Below are 26111 nucleotides of genomic sequence, written 5' to 3' on the forward strand. Positions count from 1 at the left end.
GTTTCAGCCGCGTGGCTGTATGCTGCACACCAGGAGCCCTGAAATTGTCTTTAATGGAGGAGCTGAATTAAGTGGTTTAGAGTTCAGATCGCAGCATGCACACTGGCACAGCACACAGGCCGGTGCAGGTGTTACTTACTCCATCCTGGTGACCCAGACACAACACAACAGTGAGAGGAGAGGAAGGACTTGATAGTGAATGCGGTGAACAAGCAGGGATATAAAATAAAGACATGAACATATTGCGGGGAAGGGGACTGAAGGCATCAAGCAACAGGACGAGGACAGTTTTTTTTTTTTAATCTCTCATTTAGGCTATGCTGTGTACTCAAATTCTGCCATGCATGTGTTTGCATGCACATACTTGCATGCACCTTGATGCCCAAATGGCCGGTCCCTACAGTATGTAATTAACATAATGGAACATACAGCCCATACCTATTGCTGTACTGTGCAATGTAGCTGAGGTATCAAAGACATACTGTTTACTGTGTCATGTCTTTGCCAGTCAGTGTAACATGTGTATGATGTGTTGTGCGTTTCCTTTGGTGTTTTGAGCAATTCTTTACGTTGCCATTTGTCTACGGTGAAATGCTGACTTTGATGCTGAATTCCCCTGCCACAAAATCCAAAAAGAAAAACTATTTCACCCCTGGGAGCAATAAAGCTGAACTAATCGGATCTGAACGTGGTTTTACCAGCCCTGACTTCCTGTTGATAAGCCTCTCACAGGTACCAAACCACACATGCAAGCAGCCTGGGGCTGAATCATTTTAAATGGAATAAAATAGTTTGGGTGGTCAGATCCTGTCTCTGTGGCTTAGAACAAGGAGAGCGGCTTTGATCTGCCTTTTGTCTTACCTCGAAAATCTCAAAGCCATAGATGTCAAGCACACCCATGACCTTGTGGCGAGCTTTAGTTTGTGCCTGCAGGGAGACAGACATTATTAGAAATACACTATGAAGTAGTAGTAGTAGTAGTTTAACTTAGCATAAAAAATATTGCTAAATAAAAATGTAATAATCAATTACATCAACTGAAAGAAAAGCATAATACATACATACAGTGGCACTCATAAGTTTATGAACCCATGCTAAAGTTGATTAAAAAGAGGAATAAAAAAAAATCATCTTTTAGAAATGAATGCCTTAATTAAAAGAATTAGGAAAAATCCAACCTTTAAGGACACCAATTTTCTTTGTGAATGAAATAAATCATAAATGTTTTTCCTTAAAATACAGGGGGCATAAGTAAGTACACCCCTATGTTAAATTCCCATAGAGACAGGCAGATTATTATTTTTAAAAGGCCAGTTATTTCATGGATCCAGGATACTATGATCCTGATAAAGTTCTCTTGGCCTTGGGAATTAAAATAGCCCCACATCATCACATACCATTCACCATACCTAGAGATTGGCATGGTTTTATTTCAGTTAACCTAATAGCTGGTTTGATTTGCATTGAGAGATGATTTTATGGAAAGTAGCCCATGCAGCCCCTGTATTTTAAGGAAGAACATTTATTTATTTACGATACATTATTCATTCACAAAGAAAATTGGTGTCCTTAAAGGTTGGATTTTTCCTCATTTTTTTAAATTATCAATCAATCAATCAATCAATCAATCAAATTTATAAAGCACTTTAAAAAGCAACCAACGTTGCACAAGGTGCTGTACAGGACAAAGTAGAAATCATTTAAAACATTTACAACATCTAACATTTAAAAACATGAAACAGTATCACAGTAAAAATGTTTGCACAAAAATGTCAGCCTCAGCTGGGAAATGCCAAGGAAAAAAGGTGGGTTTTAAGAAGAGATTTAAAATTAGACAGCGAAGAAGCCTGTCTAATAGGCAGAGGTAGGTCATTCCATATTTTTGGAGCTGCCACAGTGAAGGCACGATCCCCTTTAAGTTTCCGCATTGTTTTAGGGACACTCAGGCGCAGTTGTTCAGCTGACCTGAGTGAGCGGGTCGGAGTGTAGGGGTGAAGCAAGTCAGACAATTTAAGGATTTAAACACAAGTAAATTCATTTTAAAATGAATCCTAAAATATACGGGCAGCCAGCGGAGTGAAGCTAAAGCGGGGGTAATGTGCTCATATTTACGTGCCAATTAAGGCATTAAGTTCAATTTCCAAAAGATGATTTTTTTTATTCCTCTTTTAGTCAACTTTAGCATGGGTTCAACAAGTTATGAGTGCCACTATACATACATACAAAAATATTCTATACTTACTTTAATGCTTTCGTTGATCCTGGTAACTAGCCAGCTAAACAGACGACTGTAGAGATTTTTGGCAAGGGCGTCTCGGGCATAGTAGGCCTGTAAATAGACACACATTACTGGTGGTGAAAAAAAGCACAATTTCAATTTCACTACATCTCATAAAGAAACACAGAATCATGAAAAGGTAACAATGAGTGGCAACATTATTCTGAGATAGGGGTCTCTGAAAAATCTCGGAACTCTTCCTCTTCTGGACACAGCATCCACGTCATAAGAGCAGTCTGAGTGAACTCACTAACCTCTCAAATATGACCTACATTTACAATTTCCAGAAGGAATGAGGCTTATCTATAATGGAGAGGTTTTCATGTAGCATTGACATGGATGAGAGTCGGCAGCCAGAGGAGCAAGTCAGGGGGAAGACATGGCCTGTTTAAGCCCTGTAAGTCTGTGTGTGTGTGTGTGTGTGTGTGTGTGTGTGTGTGTGTGTGTGTGTGTGTGTGTGTGTGTGTTAATGTCAATACAAGTAGGGCAGATACGCATTGGCATAACTGGTGCAAGACAGATTTGTAACCATCCCTCTGACCTGGGCCACGTTCAGGGTGGTGGACACTTTCTCCAGCCTTGCCTCCACTGTGCGGTAGCTGAACGCTCTTTCCAGCACTGACTGTTCAATCCCCAGCAGCTCACACATCTCCTTCAAATCTGCAAAAGGAAAATAAAAAAAAGGGGAAATAATTATGGCCTTTTGACCATTATTCTCATTCTATATTTTATGTTGCAGCTGAACATAAAGCTGGTAGATCAAATGGATGTCGCCTCGTTTTGTTTTTTGAAAATTGAGATCACCACGAGTGTGTTCCACGCTCCCTCTTTCTAGTGAAACATTTGTTGGGGGTGGCCACTGGGATGCTTTACAGCTACTTTATTGCAATTGGAAACTTCTGGTGATTATATGCTAAATACGTATTAACATCAAACTATCAATTTTTCCTCATCTTTAATCTTTAATAAATGAATAGATTTTAATTAATGTAATTAGGAATAGGATCTTTTTTTAGTTTAATTAGTTTAAGCAAAACATTAGATACCTGTGCTATCTATACGATGTGCCATCTATGGACTACATAAATATAGCTCTGACGATACAGTTATTACACTGGTGGAGATGGAAGACTGCTTTAAAGTAACTGAAAATGGGAGCATACAGATGCGTCCAATATGATCGCAACAAGCCAGTGATTCATATGGAGAGAAAAAAAGAGATGCATTTTCTCAGCAAAAGTGGCACTAAGATAAATCATGCCACTGTCATGGTGGGAAATATGTAAATTTAATGTTTGCCTAAAGAGAACGCTGTGGGAGTGATGACACAGAAAGCTCGTCACGCAAATCATAAAACTCAAATACAGTATGTATTAGGTAAAGACGGCTGCAGGAGAGCTCAAAGCAGCCAATAGGGGGCAGTGGCTCAACATCAGGCCAGTAGGGCATGTGGGTCAAAAGGTTTAAAATGTAAAAAAATATCCCCAATAAATAAAAGTAAAATGAACAAATCAATACAATTTCTCAGCTTGTCTGATATTTATCTAACCATGAATAAACACCCAGCTCAGTTCACGACCACAGCGTGCTGTCAATTTATCAAAATGAAGCTGATGTGATGTTTTCATGAAGGAGAGACACTTTGCTTGCCGTCTGTCAAACTCACCGTTTTTGTCTTTGATGCGGCTCTCGTCAGTGCCGTTGCAGCGCGACTCTGGCTTGAACTCAATGTCGCCGAGCTTTAGCACGGCTGCCACCAGCTCCAGCACCGACTGCACCTCGTCTTCCATGAAGCCCACAATCTGCATGGCATTCTGGAGGGGGGGGGGGGGACAAAAAGGAATGAGTCACAGATCAGCTGAGGTTGTTGAACCTTAATAAGAAACATGGACAAAAGGGGTTGCAAAAAGGGAACTAAGCTATAAATGTACTGTAATGTCACAGCGACTACAACTGTGCAAACACCAGGTCTGCTGTGTCAACCAGATCCCCATGTCTTTCTAACCTCTGATTCAGACTGAGGTCTCTATTTTGAGGGGCTCCAGAGTGCATTTATTTACATTGATTTACAAAATCCATGCGTGCCAAGAAAAGAGGAGACACGCATAAATCCAGGGGGGAAAAAACAAACAATCTACCCATGAAAAACCAAATTCCCCAGTTGACTATTCAAATGTTTGAACTGAATCCCAGTCCATCATACAAGTGCTAAATATGAAACCACTTCCTTTACCAAGCGAACAAAACAGACAGTTAATGAAGAGCTTTAGATTATTGTGTAACAAAAACCCACGGCTTTAGGTTTCTTGTTTTAAGAGGCACTGAATTCTTTTCATATTAGTTGAAACTAAACCCCATAGTTAAGTCAAAGTTCTAAATGTTAGTTGGGGGGGGGTGTGTGTGTGTGTGTGGAGGGACTCATTGTTTAGTGGGAATGTCCTCATGCGTTTCCGGCGGTGAAACACAGCTGTATGGGGAATACTGTGAAAACTCCATGCGAGAGATGATGAGAAGCAGGATGTGAAGGAAACAAGTAAAATAGTGTCAGGACAGACCGCAGGGGCTCACACAGTAGCCGAGTGGAGCATGCTGGAGCAGGACCGATAACAATAGAGCGTAGTAGAAAAAGTGTCTTATAGACACAACATCCTCTGTGCCACCGTCAGCAAGGATCAGGAGTAGTGGCATCGTACATGCGGACAAGATCGTGCGTGCATTTTGCACAAGCGTATTGGGGGAAAAAAAAAAAAAAAAAAAAAGGAAGCAGCTGCCTGGTCTCCTGGGGGTTATTTTCCTGCTGCCACTGTGTTTGTTACAAGTTGAACCGCTGTTGACATGTTAAATGCTGCACATGGAATTCACAGTTCAATCAATGAATAAACTAGGAGTTCAGGTTTTAGTTCACTTTCAAGTTTAGGTCCAGTTCAAAGTTCACCTGGTTTTGCAACACGTGGGAGGGAGTCTGGTGTGGAGTGTTTTCACAATGCGGAAGATTTTTTCACTTTTATAATCTACCGACACTTTTATAATCTACGCTCAGTTAGTTAGTTCAGTCCAGGAGATAAGGAGAAATCCGACCGCCTCTAACCTCTGTACAGTGTTTAGATTTTCTCGTCACGATGCAAAAGGAAAGTCGGTGCTGAACGCACAGTGCTGTGATGGGTGAGTGTACCCGTTTTTCTCGTAAAAAAATAAAAAATTAAAAAGTTAAATACAAGCAAGGATTTTTTTTCCCTTCTATTATTTTAGAAATGTGAGACTTTCTACCAGTCCCAAGCAGCTATTTGAGGTTATTCTTAAAAAAAAAACAAAAAAACAACTGTGATTATGTCTACATTATTACACAGTGTAATACCATTCAGGCAAATAATGTGTATACTCACTCTGACTGTCCTGAAGTTGGCCGCATCATCCAGCCCATTGACCACGGCAGAGTCCAGGCTCAGGTAGTTGTACTTGCTGAAGTCCCGATCCAGCTTCAGCTTCTCTGCGACACACACGAAACATATGGCTGCCATTTAAACTACATTTGTGTAAAGCTGGATGGCTAAAGGCAATTTAAGTCTTATTTACATTAAATGTAAATTTACACAACTAAATAAAAAAAATGATTTAAAAAAAAAAAGCTGCATTTTGCAAGGACCGCATAGAAAAGAAAAAAAAAGAAAAAAAAAAAAATCACTTTAAGGTGCAACGGTTCAAATATGACACCCATGCCCTTAATACAATTTTATCCAACCCTCAGGCCATTGTCACTCCCAACACAATTTCTATACAGTGTATGCTCTTAGAGTTACTGCTGTGAACATTATTCTGGAAGATCAAAAGGCCCTCTTAAAAGGCCCCCTATGTAGTACCAAAGAAATCTATTCCTCTGGTGGGTACATGTGTCAGATTTCATTAGTGGCTGCATTAACTACAGCTGAATCAGGACCCTGGTGGGTGTGTGTGTGTGTGTGGGGGTGTGTGTGTGTGTGTGTGTGTGTGTGTGTACTGTAAAGTCAATGGCCGTGATGTTGTTCTCCTGTGTTCCGGACATTAAACAATGCCCTCTGTCCACAGCAAAAGCAAATAGAGGGAACAGGTTTCAGGGCTAGTCTTTGTTCTCTGTACTGTACAGTTAGGCAGGAAGATTGGCTCATTAATGCATCAGCCATGTGTTCGGTGCAGCTGCATATTCTGCTGGGAAACATTCACTGAGCGGAAGACTTTTACCTAAGGAATGGCATGCTGGCGTTTCCAGATGACAGCTACAAAGAGGAAACCGAAAATAGGAAATTCAAATAAGGAAACACAAACTCCATGCTCGCGCTAACCATCCCAGTCTGGTGTATGACACCGAAACCAAAACAACGTGTCAGGAGATCCAGCAATGGTGAGGGTCTTTTCCTCTGGACGGGACTGCTCGGCTTGCTACTGTAAAGTTTGATTCATTACTTCCTGTGAGCAGACGTGTGTGTATAATCTGAGACCAAAAGTTATTCCAGGCAATCCCGCTGAATATATGACAACCCCAGTTTGTGGTTGAAAAGAAGGGTGGATTTCAAGTTCAGTATTTGAAACTGCCACTTCTCTCAGATCCAGAAGCACTTTAATCTTCAAGTCCCTCCCCCCCACTATCCATAATATTAATAAAAAATAAAAAAAAAACTACATTGATGCTTCCATGTAAAGCATTCCAGCTTTTTTAACGACTTACTGAGTGTGTCATCTGAGGCTCCAGACAGGAGCTGATAAAAGACGTGGAAATTCCTCTCTCCTCTCGGCTGTTTCACCACACGTGACTTCTCCAGCAGGTCTAAAAGAGTTAAAAGTACAACAACAGGGAAACAATGACAAAATAGTCATTTCCTAACAACAGTCTTCACAGGAACAGTTTCTACGGTGATTCACTGAAGTGTCCTTGAGTAGTAAATAGGGGCCCACCTGCTATAGTAAGCATTACAGAACACAAACACGAACACACACACGCATGAACACACACGAACTCACACACAGAGTATGATTTAATTAAAAGACCAACAGCAGAGCTCAGCATGTGCGACATCTTCACTGCCAGTCTGGCTGGATAGTCGCTTTCAATTTGTCTGGTTAGAAAACATCTTATTTTAGGAGACTTAAGGGGTTTACATTTCACTGACTGAAGCAAAAAAAAAAAAGTGGAGAGAAAGAAATATCCACATGAACTGCCATTTTAACCACGGTCAAATTTCCAGCCATGAAAAAAAAAAAAAAAAAAGAAAGAAACTGCTCCTGAACTTCATAAACTCTGACTCACCAGTCTGTGGGTGCTGAGAGGACACAAGTGCCACTTTGCACAGTATCTGTGGACACACCGCGAGCACCTACCTAGAGAGCCCTTCACAGGGGCCTGGGGCTGTCAAGAGTTGGCGGTGGGTCAGGCTGAATGTGAACCTGTGGCACCCACTGGCCATGAATCACATAATAGGTGACTATAAGAGCGAGCACATCAATAATACAACATCCATGACTGCAGTGGCTGGCAGCAGCAATACAGAGCGGTGGACAAAGACACAGAGAGGGTAAGAACAATACCAATGAAGAGCCACTTCATACATTCTAGCATCTTATTGAATGTTTTTAATATATCTGGCCCCATTTGTTTGACTTTTGTGAAGAGTCTGTGATTATTCTCATCCTAAGGGGACTGAAGTGACCTTTCACGTTGTGTCCAGCCAAACCCTTCAGTCATCTTGTTATTGCTTTTTTTTTTTTAAAGCACAGCTTCCCATTTTCTGCAATAAACCATCCTGGACAGCATCCATTGCATGCTCTGTTCACAACATGTTCCCTCTGCCTTAGATAAGCAAACACACATTTAAGTAGCAAAATGGTAACAATATCCTGTTATGTTGTGACTTTGGCTGCTTGGCTGCCAAAAACGCTTACCACTCTATCATTACCGAAGCTACGGAGAATTGGCTTTTCAAAAAATATAGCTATCTAATCTCAGTTGTAGGCAGCACTGAGGGCTAGATGGATGTACATCTAGGGGAATATAATACGCTGAGAGCTGAGGAAAAAATCCATCCAGGCCTGCCCTGCGAGAGCATCCTCATCCATCCGTCTAGCCAGCCAGCCAGCCAGCCAGCCCTGTCTGAAGCAGTCACATGTCAGTGGCACAGACAGTTCCTTGTGTTGGACTGACTCGAGCCAACAGACAGAGGTTCATCTGTGTCTCAGCCATTGGCTCCTCTTTGTTTCTGTGACCTCCGGCGGAGAAGTCAGTGCAGACACAACAATGTGAACAGAGGCAAGACAACGAGCGAGATTGGCTTTAAGAAAGCATGAATACATTTTTAAGGCTTTTGTAAAATATGCATCTGTACCTAAACCATTTGAAAACTTCAACGCCCTCTTAGACGTTTTTTTTTTTTTTTTAAAGAAAGCAGCGGATACTTTAATTGCACTGTTCAACTGTTGCTGGGGCAAAAATCTATGTCAGGTTAATAAGGACATGACAAGAAGAAGACAACAATTTGACGAGTAGGCTAAAGATTACAGAAATATGATGTGTGCAATTCCGCATAAACATTTGCAGATGTTCTTAATTCTTTTGTTTGTTAAGGACATTCTCATTCCAATACTACTCACAGTTGCTGATGACTCCACCCAGAGGATCTCCTTTGAAGTCAAACTCAATGTCCATGTACTTTCCCTGTGGATCACAGCGCCAACAGTTAGAACTGGACTTTAACATACGTTGACTGTACACGGTGAGCTGGGTCCAAAACTCAGCTTGTGAGTTCAGGTCAGGTCACAGTGATCATCTCTGCATCCCATCCTACATTCAAGTTAGAACACAGAACATCACCAGATGCCAATCATAAACTGCTATGAAATAAGTGGCCACTGTGGCGGGACTGCATCCCATCATGCCAAGTTTTTCCTACAGGAGGACTACACAAAGCATGTCAGGCCTCCTCTCGCATTCTCAAACTTGGATGTTAGAACATAGAGTCCTGTGTCTTTTGATGTATTAATAGCAGACAGGTCCTCAGAGCAGGCCAAGCTCTACTGGTGAGCGGGCTTCTGCCAAACTCAATAAGCCTGCTGCACTCAGCGGAATGAGGTGACAGTTTGATCTGATCAAACTGATGGAGCTCTGACCAACTATCTAGTGGGGAGGCCTGAGGTCCTTGTCTGGAGGTTTATACCAAGGTTACCTAAATATAAACAGATCAGGGGCATAATCCTTAATAATAATCCCTGTTACAACTCCCAAATCCAAGCAGTGGCATGTGTTTGTATGTTCCAATGTAGGTAGGCGATTGCATATAGTGCGAAAAGGAAATCTAAAATTGGGGTTGGAAAACTGTTGGAAAAGTACACTGGCAGTTAGCCTGCTAGCTGCTACTGTCTAGTATAACCAGTCCCCATTAAAACAAACATTCAGGCAAAAATAAAAAAAAATCCCCTCAGTGTAATGGCAACAGGGCTGTGTGTTGCAATCAGATTTTTTTTTCTTTTCCCAGATAAACTGACTCACGTTTGGAAGAATTTCCAGCTAAATAAACATTTGTGTTAGAAAAATTGAACATGAACACAAGTGGTAGTGGGAAAGGGGTGATCTGATGCAATGTCATGTCATAAAGGGAGGAAAGTGAAGCAGGCTGCTGCTGCTGGGTCGGGCCTCCCTGAACATACAGAGCCAGAAAGTGAGAGAATGCCCTCCTGGGAAAACAAAAAGCAAAAACACACCCATCTCCTTTCATACTGCCAATGCCTGGAAATAACTAATTTCCTGGATCTGTCTATACCCCGAATCATTCTTATGATGCTATCTCTGCCATAGAGATTAGCATTCAATTTCTTTGATTGCTTCCTCATTCTCAAACTACAGTGGGCCCTGAGAGCAACCCAACTGATAAAACAAGTGCAATGTTGTTACATTATGAGATGCGTAGACAATAAATCTGTGCAACCGTATGAAAGTTTGGACAAACTGATAGGACGGTGTGCTTGGTCTGCAGTGGCATTTGACCACACTCTGCAGATGATGAACAGCAGTGTAGGTCAAAGGCCTTGTCCTGTACGCCGTTTGGAAAGAGCATTAACAAAGGCTATTCAACATGTGCGCAGGTAATATATCAAGCGAGCAACGTCTGCTGTGATTGAGGCAGTGTGTGGGCTGGTGTAACGTACCGGTCTTCACATTATGTGGGAAAGACATTAGAACACACACGTGACAAAAGCCCCTCAAAAGGATGGTATGCCCCGTATTTAACATTGCTGTGAAACATGTACTAACAGGCATCACTTAACAAGGCCTTGTGTCTACAGGCAACATCAGCCTCGACATCTTCAAGCGAGCTTACAGTAGATGTACAAACCACTGCAGGCCTTTTCTTAAACCATCAAGCCATTACAAAGGCTGTTGTGACTTAACGCCATGTAGTGTCTAGACAGAATAACTGTGATTAGAACTGATCCAGCTCAACCAATTGTGCAAGTGTGGAAAAACCTACTCAAAGTGCAATTTAGTGAGAGGTTGACTGACGCTAGCACATGAATGAGAAATTCACTGTGTAAAGAAATGAAAATAAATACAGAGAGGGACACAAAAGGTAGGGACTATAGAAACACTGTGGGGCTTATTTTGAGGGAAAGAGAAACACATATCAAAGTGGCGGATGATGCACGAGCTTGAATGAAGTCTGAATGAAAACCTCCAAGCTGTGCATAATACGTAACAAATGAGGCATCATCAGAGGAGCAAACATCTTATTTAAACTACACTACTTGTGACAAACAAGTAGTGTTTGAGGAAGATACTTACAAATCTGGAAGAGTTGTCATTCCTCACTGTTTTGGCATTTCCAAAGGCTGAAAGGGAAGAAAATCAGAATGGGACATGTTGGAAACATTGAAACCAATGCACAGTTTGTGCTAATCCCTCTAGTATAAAGTTATAGTGGATAACATCAAAACTAATCAATACTTGTTTACAAATATTCCAAATAATATTAATGACCTTGAATATTGTGCCTCACTCCAGCTAGCGGTCAATCATATTTCAGCTGAATGGCAAAGCTATTTGCACTGATGAAGCCCCATAATTCTGTATGGATTAAGCAAAGCACCAGGGCTCTCCAGGCTTAGCAGGGAGCTGAACCTTGCTGTCGCACCACATCCAAGTCAAAGTGCTTCAATGTGTGCCAGTGCATATAGACAAACAATAACGAAAACACTGTGTTGTCGAGTATGGATTTCTGAGTGCGATCGTAAAAATGCAGCACAAACACGCATGCATATGTGCGCATCATGTTGTTTGCATAGATTAAAGCCTTTGAGAACAGTATTTTCCAATCCCTCTCAATTAGCTTCCAACCCACATTTCTACAATGAAAATGCTATTAATGTGTCATGCATCACAGCGCTATGAGCACAACTGCTTAATTGCTGATAGTGGCTGATTAATGTGCGTTTGAGTCTGTCTTTGGTTGACAAAGAGTGAAACCAATAAAGGTTCTGAAAGGTGGTGAGGCAAGAGAGTAACAGAGAGCAAGCATGACACAGACACATTGTCTGTATGCACGATAGCTGCCCCCCCTCTCCCTCTACTGCAGCGTTAGGGCAATTAGATTGGCGGGAGCTAAACTCTTGCAGATGTGCAGGTTGTCTGCAGCGACTCAACCCGGGCGTACAGCTTCATCATTCATGGGCACTTCCTGTTCACTGCCCCCAATTAAAAGACAGCTGTTCCCGTGCCAGTACTGAGCTGTGGGATTGAGACAGTGTGTGTGTGTGTAACAGCGTATTAGCGTATATAGTATTTATTTTGCTGATCATCCTGCTTGTCTGTGACTGTACAATGTCCATGTTAACGCGTTTGTCGGTGTCTACGTGCTACACATCTAAAAGCAGTGATTAGCAGTTTTGCGGTGATGAAATGCATTTTTCGGTTCATTACGTATTCCAAAATCAAGTATAAATATTAAACAGTATCATAAAACTCTACTAAACAATGAACTAATGCAGGGTGGGTGTCAGGTGGCTGAGGGCTGCAAATAGACAATATAAATATACATCCGTTTTCCAAATTTTGGCAAAAGACGGCTGCCTTTTGAAGAGCCTTTGGAAAATGGGACAGCGTTGTTAACATGTTAGCACAGATTCAGCCTCCACATGTGAACTTCAGACGCGCCAGGCCCTGGATTAGCTCGAGTGTGAACGGCGCTCACTCACCCTCCAGCACGGGATTGGACTGCAGCAGCTGTTCCTTGACCTTATTCACCTCCTGGCCCTTCCCACACACCGCTGCCACATATGACATCACCAGCTTACTGGCCTCTGGAACAAACACACACAAACACTGTAAATATTAGGTTAAAGCCTTTTGCTAGACATGACTGAGGAACAAGTGCGACGTGCCCACCCATCTCACCATTCCCCATAAAATCCCCCTTACCTCACCCCCCGACACTGGGTGGGTTTGGCTGGGTGTGGGACATTCATAAGTCTGGGGTACAGTACAGAGCAGGGGACGACGCCCTCATGGTTGAGACCCACTTTGTTTAGTTAGACGGTGACCATTATTGCATCATGTTATCATCATTCGAATGACTGATTTCATTGAGAACCGAGGAGGTGGTTGCAGATGTGATCCCTGTTCATCCACTTCTCATGTTAGAACTGAAGCTGATCTGAAAGACTCTGAGAGTGTGTGTTGTGACAGAAGCGTGTTCCCAAAGTTTTCTGGATGAGAAACATGACAGGCTCAAAAGGCATGTTACAAGGCATCTTGCGCTGTCAGAAACAAGTAACATGCCTTGTAGGATGACTGCTGGCATCAGGATCATCTCTCCTGTCCGGTGAGATGACAGTGACCCAGTACTGATGATGTGTGTGATGTAGGGATAGAGAAGAGCTTGGCAGTAGTTGCTGATATAGACTGCTGATGAGCCTGGGACACAAACAGCTCCAGACACACGCATACATTTTGCCAAGGTAGAGGAGGGTGTGCCACAAAATAAATAATGCAGAGAACAAGAGTCACTGCTCTGCTGACGAGGTACGCACAGCTTAATCTCACATTTATGTCTCAGGGTAGCAAAATAAACTACTGTCATCTCTCGCAGACAGTAGAACTGTTAGGTCTCCTGTACGCTGTTGCTGGCATCTGATAATAATGTTCGTCTGGGCTCCTCGCTTCTATAAGATCCACAGCAAGACAGAGCACAAGAAACAGACATGGAAGCCAATGACCCATATCGATGGGGTAGGCACATTTTGGATGGCCTTATTCCACCACAAAGCTCTGGGGCCGATGAGATTACTTAAATCCAAAGTTATCTTCTCAACTTGGCTGAGCAGCTTCTTGGACTGGGTTTTTTTTATATTCATGAGAGGCTGAGAGAACCCAAATAAAGGCTAGTGCATCAAACTGTACCGTCCATTGCCTTGTCCTGGGTTGGTTTTATTGTCGTTTCCCGGCAATACCCTACTGAAATGATTATGATTATTGTGGATGACTGACAATCTCATACAGTGTTGTTGACAGTGGCTTTTGTTCAAAGTGTGTTTCGTGTGGCTTCATGGCTCCTGATGTTTTCTGCCAAAGTGCTACAGGGATAGGGATTGTTGTTAACTCCAGCCGGAAATCAATGGGCCAATGGTTTAAAGTCACCAGCAGCATGAAAACAGCAGGTCACATTATCAATACAGGCAACGGATATGGCATCAGTGTGGTACTACACAAAAGAGACATAGGTAAGGCTGGGTAATAGATTAAACTTATAGTAAAAAGGGGACAGCCATGCATACACACAGAGCCATAACTCTGCATGATGCAATGTTTTGTTTATAAATCCACATTTGTTCATTCATCTTGCCTTCGGTGCCTTTGTGTCTAATTGAGTGATGGGTTAAATGCGACAAGCACGAGTATGAACTTTTTCGCTGTATGATATTCAGGACTTAATATTCCAACATAGAGCTAAGGTTGTGATAGCTAGCGTTGATATAATTATTATTATTTTTTTTTAATATATATATAAAAATTGTCTTAATTGGAACCAAATGGACACTGTGATTACGAATCACTCCCACACTTAAAGTCTGTCGCACACATGCAAATCCAGTGTGTGAGTTTGAAGCTGAGAGTGAGCTTCCAACCAACCTCAAGTCTAGGCACTGGTACGGTGCTTTAAATGCTTATGAAAAAAGAAACAATCAAACAGTTATCAAAGCTGAAATGCCCCAAGCCATTAGTATACACTGGAATCAGTCACGCAACCAAAGTGCACGGGTCAACATTTAACACTCTAAAGTATGACTGCATATCTGTGTCTTTACTGTACAGGAAGGTCTTTTATGAGTAGATTGTGACTGCTTCCTCCAGTTTTTGCTCTGCCAACTCAACATGGCTTTTACCTGCGACACAACACGGCCAACAGAGACCAGGAAATGGACCAGTGACATCAGCAGGTTCCATTTTATATTTCTCGTCCGACGTGAGCATTTACGTTTCTTAACTGGGAAGAGTAGATGCTGACTGTAAACCAGGGATCCAACTGTGTGCTGCTGGTCTACTTTGATTCATCTCCCTCTATCATTTTCACCCACTCTACATACAGATCATCACAGGGTTACAGTCACGTTTCATGTACAAACATGATGTTCTCAAAAATGTGGCATCAAAAGGTACATCTGATCTCAATCTGCACTGTGGCTTTATACATAACAACCCTTATCTTACAGCCACCTTTACAAATAGGTTTTGACTACACTTTGAACAAACGTGTGTTCAGCACTACAAACAAGAAGAGCTGAGCAGACAACAGGGTCTCGTGGTACATTTTTAACTCTCCTAGCAGGATACTTGTATAATTTTAAAGTGTTTTTCCCCCCTTAACTTATAATAAATGGATAACTTTTCATACTGGGAACATATGCTTTACTGATATGAGTAGCCTTAAGGTATGCATTTGTGTTGAGCAGATCCCAGGTATGAATGTGTTTAACAGAATATTAAAGCAGGGTGATGCTGGACCGGAGTGTAGATTGCCTGATATTGAGAGTTCAATTTCTCCTGGAATGAACAGATGTTAGGATTAAAGTGAAATAGCATTTGGCTACATACCGGTTTTCCCAGCACCGCTCTCCCCTGTGATAAGGATGCACTGGTCCTTGTCCTGGTCCCTCAGTGAACGGTAGGCCTCATCTGCCAAAGCATAGCTGAAAGATAAAAGTCATAAAGTACAAAGTCATAAGCTTTCACATTACAGTTACATGCCCTCAGCTTGCATAACATCCTTATTTCCCAAGTATTTCCCAGCGGTGTGGAGATAGTGGGGTAAAAGAAGTTCAGAGGAATGACTCACTACTGTGCCAGCCCGCATGGCGTCCATCCTAATCAATAACATGTGGCTTTATTGGAAATTAGGTTGCATCTGTAGAACAGCCACAGGACTGGAGTGACTTGCAGCTTAATTTAGCTACACCCAGCTGGTTCACATTTGGGATTTGGCTTTGATAATTGGAATATTGACCATTTCCTGCTCTTTTTCCTAACTACTACACTAATGCTGTGAAAGCTACTGCACCCAAATGCAAAACAAGAACAGTTACATGCCTCCCCCCCCCTATGTAAAATAATTGTTTTAACTGTCATATAAATGACAGTTAAAACAATTATTTTACATAAGGGGGGGGGGAAGCATCTCTCTCTCTCTCTCCTATTAGACTCCAGCAGGTGTTATAATGCAATTAGTCACTAACAATGTAAAACAACCCTTGGTGGATTAGTGAATGATAAAAGTGGAGCGCCTATTCTAAAGTGAATCCTATTGTTATACATTCCAGGACAGCGATACACTGGGAAAGTGGGACTGATTATTGCAGTTTCACCCCCCACTGAATTCCAGAACAATACATTATTTGTTCTCTTTATGCAGACAATCCCTTTATATTATCCCTAGTATAATGGTTTGAGAGAAGGGTGTGAATGGTGTTATCACAATGACGTTTTTAACTTGTGTGGCACTTTGGTCTGTAATTTCAATGTGATACACCCACAAAGAAGGAACACTAAAAAGGGAGAGGCTGTGGCAATAGCTTTTTCCAGCATCCATTTTGGCAAGCAAACAGTCGTGTACAGTGCTGCGAGGAGTGCATTCCAACTTTCTCCTCCAGCAGGACACGAGACTGCAACTTTGCTTTCTTTATCATTCCCCCACCGCCCTCCGTACTTTGACATTCATTACTCAGGAATTCTTTCCAAAGCCACGTCTGGTAATAGCGGTGATTGTGCCTTATGCTGTTGAGAAGTTAGGGGAGTTAGTTTGAGAACAGGTAAAGTGGAGTTGAAAGAATGTATCAGCTATGCTAGGTTAATGGAGAGTCTCTTTAAGGTCTGTCTGTACTGGTGGACCATCACAGGAGGGAAACCGGTAAGGTAACTGAGGAGAACATCAGTCAAATTAGTTTCAGACTGACAAAGCGAGCATCTGCGCTGCTGAAGTACCCTTGAGCAAGATGATAAATCCCTACCATCTCTACAGGAGTGTTACGTTAAGGTCAAGGTTACTTATTGTATCCCATTAGAGAAAACTGTCTTGGAGATAGGCAAATTGCTGCATCAAGACCAGACATCACAATGAAACACAACGTCTAAGGGTGAACGCTGCTGGCTTCAAAACCATCAATGGCATGAGCTCTCAGATTTTTAAATATCAAGTCTTAAGTCTTATGTTTCACAGGGTAAATATAGCTTAACGTAATTGTATAGGAATGCTTAAAAATAGTTTCTCCCCAGTGTCCAATTCGGTCTAATGCCTTGTCTGGAGGGTGGGGGCACTCCAAGTCTCCCAGGTCTGAGTAATATCATTAATCAAGTATTTGTATGCACTAAGAGTGCTAGACATGAACGCAGGAATGTCTGACATTCACAGATGCTAACAGGGGTTTTCATACAGCACCAACAATGGGTTGTACCCGAGTCTGTAATCGGATATTGTACTCCTGAGCACGGTTGCCGAGTTTAGATTTACTTGTCGAGACAAAGCTGTTGTCACATTCAAGCGCACTGCGTAGCAAAATGTAGCGTGGCACCAGGCTAAAACTAAATTAGATAGACAGGGTTCAAAGTGATTTCTAAGAAGTTCAGACTGCATTCGAGTCTGTATGCTAAACGGTTATGCAGCATTACTGTGCAATTGGTTTATTATCTAGTTCAAAATCCATAAATACATCAAGCTGTGGAAAAAGAAGCTAATGTCTAAAATAAATCTAATTTTGTATACAGCAACGAATGTATTAGTGGAGTCAGTGTGGTGAGGAGCAGAACTTAGCATATAACCACATGCTGCTGAACTATTGCTGACCTCCAATTTGAAAAGTAGCTAATTGCTAGTAAGAAGCCATGACAGAGAGGGAGCCAGAGATGGACAGCCAGATGAATGCATTCCAGGGCACAATACAAAGTTAAAGCTCAGGCTGGCTAATGAAGCTTAGGGTTCTGCACCATCACACTTGGTTTTGGACCAGAGCCTATGCAGCCCAGCAACTGGTCCTCTCCCCTGTCAGACCCCAGTGTGGGCCCTGCACCAACAAACCCTCGGGAAAAGGGGTACACAAATACAGAAGGGGTTCCTTTGAGTCAAGCTGGTGGTCAAATTACTCAAGAAGGTGCATTTCTTTTAAACACTAAAGGTGCTATGGTACACTATTTTGTTACAGGGCTTTACATTGGAATCCTGTCACACACACAGTTTTGCAAGCATAAAACCGTCGTGGTTTAAAACGACATAGGACGAAGAGTACTGATTGAGGTTGTTTGCAGCTGGAAGTGTCGCGTCAACAGTTTTACTTTATAATGGAGGTCCATTATAAAATCATAACATTAAATCTTTTTGGGACGCAGTGAATTTTCTTATTTGCAGTACCGCAGTTGGCCACTGACAGAGCTGACTGGTTGTGCCGTATGCAGTAGAGGATGGATACCTGACCTGACCCGACGGGACCTGGCGGTACCCAACGGGCCGGGCCGGGCTCGGACAGATATTTAGAAATGATGTTCGAGTTCGGGTCGGGCTCGGTCACATCAGCACGAACATTTTAAATTTAAAACAGCATATTATGTAGGTAGCCAATGGGCCTGTTTTACTTGATGCAAAGGTTCATTTTTGTGATTAAAATAAATTTAAAATATTACCCTAACATCCGTCTTACTGTGTGCCAAAATTTATGTAGCTGTGACAACGAAACACATGCATATGTTGCCCCATGTGCGCTGATGCGCTCATCTGTTGACATTTCCGAATGCCTTCCTACAGTTGCTTAATCAAAGCGGGCTTTCCACACAAACAAACGTACATGTGTCATTAGTATGAGAAAAATTTTTTTGATTTTAACTGTGTCGGGCTCGGACATAAATATCTTAATGCCAGTTGTGCTCGGCTGGGTTCGGTTACTGCTCTGTAGGACGTGGGCCGGGCTCGGACAGAAAAATGCGGCCCGATCCGCACTCTAGTATGCAGCACTCGGGTCAACTTCAGCTTTATTTTTCAACCTGGACCAGATTTCCCCATGTTTTTGTGTCTAAGTGACTGATGGGAACAACAATCTTTGAAATTGGTCCAGTATTAAGCCAGATTGCTGCAGTCTGCAGCGACGAAAACCTTCAATTTACGCCCACAAAAGTGTTTGTTTTGCCACTGACAGGCTCAGATTATTGTTCCAAGTGTCTGACAACACTACGGAAAGGATCCCTACAGGAGATAGACCTTTCGGTTAACGGGTAAGATCATTTTTCTAAACAAACCAACCATCCCCGCGATCGCTAAACCCACCAGACTCCATGTAAATAAACAGTAATTTTATTATTTTAAAATACACTCCATTCAAAATGGACAGAAACAAAATAAAACTATGAAAAGCCCAAATATTGTTGTTCACATCAGTCACTTACACACAAAAACATAGGAATATAGGGTCCAGGTTGAAAAAAAACAAAAAAAACCCAAAGATACCCTTTAATACAACCGTGGTGTACACAGATGAGCACCCAGGTGAAACAAAACATATCCCTGCCGACTGTAGAGGGCATTCCATTTTTCAAATTTGTATTGTATGCTAATCATACAATGTCCTCACACTACTCATCAACATTAGCCAAGAAACTAAGCAATACCAAAGCAAAATGCAGGGACGAAGACAGCTAACCAATGTTAACATAGGAACAACTACATTTAACAAAGGAAAGAACTGCATTCAACATGCTTAGTGTGCCTCAAAGGTACAAACTTGTTCTGGTAAAAAAAAAAAAACTAAAAAAAAAACAGTTTTTGGTGCCCTCAGATGCATCAAATGTTTTTTGGCACAAGCCTCTCACTTAGAAATCCCCACCCCCACAATCACTGACCACAGCCCAGCCCCTACCCTCTCCTGTACACCACGTTTTGTATGGATGAGACTTGCCACTGGACGTTATGTCACTGTTGAAAAACGGCAGCACAGCGCAGCAGATGTCTGCTTTGTGAAAACACTCCTGTTGCCTGACTTGATCCTGACAATGAGCAAACCATCACACAATTATCTAGCCCCCAGCGGAGGACAGTGGGAGGGGAGTGCACCAGGAAAAGCTAAGGGGTGTAAAATAGGAGTGGGAGGTCCTTTGCCAGACACACACAGCTAGTCATATGAATGGCCACTGCACAATCACAATAGGAACAGATGTTGGCAGAAGTGAGGGGCTACACCTCAAATTATGCAAATCCCGATTATAGAAATGTTTAAATCTTAAACATAAAAAATTTAAAAAAAGTCACACAAAAAAGTCACAACGGACCTCAAGAAACTAATCTGTATTTTTATTACCACATTCAAAAGCAAGAAAGAGCAGGCAGAATTAGAATTAATGATCACCCAGTGGCTACAACAGTGTGCTATCATTAGGAGCGACTGGCTGTACCACTTCACAAACGCAGAAAGTCAAAATGATGATGAAGCTCCGAGGTCACCATCAAAGGCAGAGGAAGCAGTGAGTGAGGTACTGAAATCCCAGAGGCCTCCCTGATCAGTGTGTGGGGCCGGGTGTATGGGGGTTAGGCTGGGATAAGGCCCCGGACCATAAGTGCTGCTTGGCACCTCCCCTTTACATCTGCCTGCAGGCTGTAATTTGGACTTGCACGTGGCAGCGGTGAACACAAAGCCACACTGGCATGAGGTAAGCAGTAGAAAATAGTCTAGTCAGTTGTTTTTGCTACAGACTTCTGGTAACTGGGGCAGAAGAGAAGATACTGGGCCTGCAGTGTATGACGTAAATCTTAAAAAAGGGTGGAGTACTCTGAGGGCAGATTCAGCACACTTAAGTCATGATTTGCAGAAGCGAATAAAGCTGTAATATGGGCTGCAGCACACCCAGCTACTGGGAGATGACAGGACTTTTGCAAAAAATAATAATCTTATTCATGTCTTCATACTGACATGCAGCACATTTACATAGACTGTTTGTTTTTTTTTAAAAGAAAAGAAAATGTCCAGCCCTAAAATGGAAAATTGGTTCAGTACTTTGATGCTAAATCCAGCTATTTTTCTATTATGCCTTTGTATACATGGAGTGGGGCCTGTGATCTCAGTGTGATCTGGCTCCTCTAAAGGCCACAGGAAATCCTCCTGGCTCTGACAGAGCAGCCAAGGAAGCAACACTTTCCTGATGCTTTATGACCAGGTGGATGAGTGGTTGACTGGTGTGAGAAACGCACAGAGGCAGCACAGTGGCATGCATTCAGAGATTGTTAGGGAAGCTGCTGGTGTGGGTGAGCAGGGAGCAGATATACACATGCACACATACTGACAAAAGATCTTGGTTCGGACAGATGTGGCCCATCTGTGTAATGGCAATGTGTTGCTGTACAAAAGGTGGTAAGGAAAAGATCAGCACGCAGGGCAAGAATCAATCAATCTTTTTGTCACATTTTTTTCGTACGAGGTACAATTCCAGTGAAATGTAATACTCTAGCAAACCTCTGGACACAAAATCATAATGACAGCCCTATATTCAAAAGAGCACCCACAACTAACAAGGTGCAATAACGAATACCTCCAACTCTCTAAATGAAAAGCTCAGAGTGAAGTACTGCTGCCACAGATCTCTAATTTATTCAACACTCACTTGGGGTTGCCTGAGACTTCTGCTAAATTACTCATTGATACTCCCCCGGCCCATACATCAAACTTTGAGGGAGTCCAGGGCTTTAAATGACTTCACTGCACAGCAATTTAGTGTTCCACAGCAGGGGAAAACACAGATTCAAAGATTTCAAGTTTGTCTGATCCATGGTAAAGCAGGGAAAAAGCATGCTGAGTAAGTTAGCAAAACATCCTCAAAGTAATGCTCAAACAAAGACTCTTCTGAGCCACTTTCAGCCTGTTCGCAGGAATCAGCATGCAGCATATTTAAAAAAAGAAAAAAAAACCTGAATATTCAAATGGCTCCAAATTATCAGGTGTTAAAGGGGCTAAAAGAGTTGACCGGATTGACTGGGTCGTGAGATTTCATAGAATGATAAAGGCCTTGTGCTTTTGGCTAGAAGATACAGAAAAGAAAAAAAAAATACATACTTAAGGAAAAAAATAACACATAGCCACATGTGCAAAGCCACAGACAGGATGATGGAAACAGAGGAGCAAGATGTCTTTTTATAGCCCAGAAAGCACCAGCTCTGTCAGGTTTGAGGACTTCCTCTCTTCATCCTGCTCTCCATGTCTCAGCCTTCCACTGCGGCCTTGCAACATAAAAACACACCTCGACACTGAAGCATGCTGACATTAGGGTTGCACGATATTGACAAAATGTGATATTGCGATATCGATTATGAATATTGCAATATCGATATTAATTTCGATATTTTTAAACTTGTGTAAAATGACTAAAGTTACGGGAAAACAAATCAAAATAGATTCAAAATAGATTCATAACAAATTAAACAAGTTTCCTTACAACAAGGTTTATTTCAAGTGACGGTCATTTTGGACTGGTCCAACATGAATACATAAATAAGGCCCATGTCTACAGAACAGGACATGTTTTACTGGTTGGACAGTATAAAATAAATAAAAGAGAACAGGACACAACTTTTCTTTCTCTTCTCCGATTTGTTCCGTTTTGTTGTCTCTTTGTTTCTTCACTTACACGGTCACTCTGTCGAAATATGCACACACGTGGTATGCTCCATAGGGTTTGTCACGTAGCGGACCCGTGTGCTGACGTGCGCCAACATGTGCAAGTGGCACGGTAACTGGCCAATGAAAACATGAGCATTATAGCGTTTCAAGCGGGCTCTAAATCAAACACAACTAAGCCACACAGTCAACGGACGGGACGCAGCGCTCCACAAAATAAACAAGATATTGCATACTTACTGCGACACTTTCGATATATTGCAATAACGATACTGAGTCGATATATCTTGCACCCCTAGCTGACATATACAGACCAACTGATCTTCTGTGAAACTAACTGAACTAGACTAGTATGAACTATACTGCAGCTGGCATCTCAAAACTAACTAACTATCTAGTTGATGATGTCTTATCTACTACACTGTATTGTTTGATTAGTTTTTCAAAATTACAACAGGCATTGCAACTCCCCCTGCGCACACTCGCATGCCCACAAAGGCTGCATAGAAATAAACTGTTATGCCCAATTTAGCACAAGATCACTTGGCATGTCTTCAAAAGAAGCATAAAAGGCCTCAGGGTGACCGTGTGACCCGCTGAGCCCATTCAGACAACAGGCAGAGTTATTGTGGGTCTGACCCACAGTGTAATGTTGGTCCCACATCAGCACCACAGTGTTGGGTGACAACTTCTCCTGCTCCGCACACCAGGAAATGAGGAGGCCACAGACAGAGGTTATGGTGGAAATGAATAAAGCGTCATGGGGTTCTTTTTACCAGAGCCAAAATAAACAGTTTACAATGAAATATTGCAGTTGAAAGTTGGGGTGTAACGGTACACAGAAGTTACGGTTGAGTTCATAACCTGGTTTAGGAGTCACAGTTTGGTGGGAGTTCAGTACAACGAGAGAAAACAAAAATAAAAAATGCATAAGGTTATGTTTCTTTCGATTTATTTTGAGCAGGCTGTAGTGCAAGTATCAAGGACAGACGGAATCCTCTTGCTGGGTAGCATTTTGCCCTCTGGCAACTTTTGGTTAACTATTTTCATTATAAAACATGAGCAACATTTCAAACACTCCTGTATTACACTGTACAAAAAGGCAACAGGTCCCAATAAACTTTAAAACTGAAAAGCATCTCTTATGCTACGATATTTAAAATGAAACCGCTTTCAAAGCTGCGGGGATAAGGAATTGGGCTCGATTTGCTTTTTCCTCGTCCTGGTGATTGACACATCAGGTGATCTTTGATGCGTTTTCATTCCAATACCGGGTCTTCTAGCCCCAGCGTTTCATTTGCGCTCACCATATTGGGACTGACTGAATTTCGACTGGAGTCAAACAGCTCATATCCATGTCTGCTGTATATGGGTACAGAATACATGCGCTGGATTCAGTTTTAAAATAAGACATTGATAATTATGCCCCGATTAATCAACGTTTTATAATATAAATGGTATAAGCCCAAATTCCCATGCAAAAAAACTAGTTTGGCAGTGGACATTATCTGACACAAGCTTAACCCGCTACGATGTCTGGCAGATTACATTCCCATTAGCATTTACAGTTTCTCTGTGTAATGCCAGCCTGGCCCTTATGGCCCATAGTCAGGCCCTTTGTGAGGTGTTGGCCAAATTTACAAAACCAACTGAATCCTCAATCCGCACAAATCACTTGGACAGCTTGTTTGATTTCATGTGACCAATCACATGCTGCCCCACCATGACTGTGCACCAACTGCACAGTGAACGCAGCACTTCAGCTGTACAACAGCAGGAGCTGCAGTCCATCAAAAATGGTTGTTAATATATTGTCTACATCACTTTAGTACAGTACTGCTGTGCATGACCAAATATACAAAAAAGTAGATTAAACCCTAAAAAGAGGATTCAGACCCAAAACGTGTCCTTACAACAATACTACTACTTTTTTGTACATGGCACCTTCACTGAACTATTTGAAATATGTGTGCCTCTTGATGATGAAAAAAAAAAAAAACTAAAAATATCTTGCTATTGTCATAGATTCAGGTTCATTGGTGGAATAGTCTACACGGCTGATATGAGTCTTTATCTCTTTGCCTCCTTTTTGGTATGCCCATCGCGTGTTGTTATGCAAGACGTGTACACAGATAAAAAGCTCAATACCCATTGTTCTGGTTATGAGAGTTTACAATGGTTTTTGGGACAGTCACGGATAAAAGAGATCTATGAAGAAAAATCTTATGCTCACAGAAGTAATAAATGAAAGTGCATGCAATGTTTAATCAGTATTGTGTTGTGCATCAGCAGGTAGGTCCATTTTCTTTGAAAACAGGAATTCATAACCTTTCGCTGAAGATTGCTTCAAAAAGGCTTACGTAATCTCAGATACTATGTGCTACCAAACCGAGCCTGTTTCACACACACACACACACACTATACCAAATACAATATACAAAAATGGTAAAACACTAAGGTAGAAATAAAATTACCATAAATAAATAAAAACTTTTTAACTAGCATCAGGTCCCTCCTATGGGAACTACAAGCCTATACGTGCACCATTTCTGGCATTTTGCATTTCCCAGCTTGATGGTGTAGTGACAGACTCCATGGGGAGAGACGGGGGATGGCATGTAACAAAAGTCCCATGCCAAACATGAACCAGGGACATTGAGGTTACTGTATGTGGTAAGGGACAGCTCTCCTAAGTGCCAAGGGAAAGCTATTAGCAACATACTGGAAGAAGAAACAGTATTAGGTTGGCCAATGACTTCAAATGGTAAATAGGAGTACATTTTTAAATTGACACCCTGCTCTGCTTGGGATCTATACGCTTTATGGGGAGAAAAGAGACCAGGTCTGTGTGTGCAAGTGTGTATACAAGTGTTGTGTGTAACTTATTAGACATGCTACCTGTATGCACACATGTAGCAATTATTATAATTATAAATGGTTGCATTATCCAATGTAATACATTTGGATTTTATTCTTCAATTGAAGAAGTGGGTGGACAAAGGAACACACACACACACACTCGCATTCGTGTCTCTCTAGGTTCACCGAGCTCACCATTACGCCAACACACATGCTGGAGAGGACTCGCTCTGCCCACCTGAGTCAAAATGCCATTTCAACAAGTGCCCACTTATATCTACCTACGTACAGGTTCTGGGCTGCAACTTATGTAGGCCTCCTTGAAAACAATCTCTTATATAATACCAATACCAGTGTACACGTGGCATAAGCTTGTTACTGAATAACTGCAGCTGTAATAGATAAAATAACAGGAAGAATATAATAAAGTACTAGTTAACAGAGATGTGGCTGTCCATGGTTCATATCTTTTAAAAAACAAGGACACCAAACAAGACTTTCCTATAACTAACATCCATGTTTCTTACTAAGGGCCTACATTGCAGTCGGTTTTCCTAGAGTTTGAGATTTTACAACAAAGTGACACTTGAGTCTGCTGCAAAACAACACTGCATTCACGCTTTTCAACTTGGGGAACTTGTTTATCCACAAAAATTGTAGGTGAGTATAGTGTTCTTGCAGTTTAAAGAATTTTAAAAAGGTTAGACCAATACAAAGTAAGGGGACATACATACAAAAAATTTTGCTGGACGATAAATTGTCTCAGAAATGATTGCGATAAACGATAATATTGTCGTTCTGAGACCATTTTCATCTAATATAATGA

At 41.8% G+C, this 26111-nt stretch overlaps 1 protein-coding gene across 5 annotated transcripts in view; it reads right to left on the reverse strand.

Annotated features, from left to right (window-relative positions):
- myo1b (myosin IB) overlaps window positions 1-26111 on the reverse strand; it is a 63533-nt gene that overhangs the window by 17033 nt on the left and 20389 nt on the right. For all 5 annotated transcript variants that reach the window (XM_078261545.1, XM_078261546.1, XM_078261548.1 and 2 more), the window contains exons 4-13: window positions 15384-15478; window positions 12488-12592; window positions 11079-11125; window positions 8894-8957; window positions 6978-7076; window positions 5662-5765; window positions 3945-4092; window positions 2820-2938; window positions 2243-2329; window positions 862-927 (exon numbers count right to left, since the gene is read on the reverse strand). In XM_078261545.1, coding sequence (XP_078117671.1) covers window positions 862-927; window positions 2243-2329; window positions 2820-2938; window positions 3945-4092; window positions 5662-5765; window positions 6978-7076; window positions 8894-8957; window positions 11079-11125; window positions 12488-12592; window positions 15384-15478 — 934 coding nt within the window. The remainder of the gene's footprint in view (window positions 1-861; window positions 928-2242; window positions 2330-2819; window positions 2939-3944; window positions 4093-5661; window positions 5766-6977; window positions 7077-8893; window positions 8958-11078; window positions 11126-12487; window positions 12593-15383; window positions 15479-26111) is intronic.

Source organism: Sander vitreus, chromosome 11, assembly GCF_031162955.1.
Source record: "Sander vitreus isolate 19-12246 chromosome 11, sanVit1, whole genome shotgun sequence".
NCBI classification, from domain to species: Eukaryota; Metazoa; Chordata; class Actinopteri; order Perciformes; family Percidae; genus Sander; species Sander vitreus.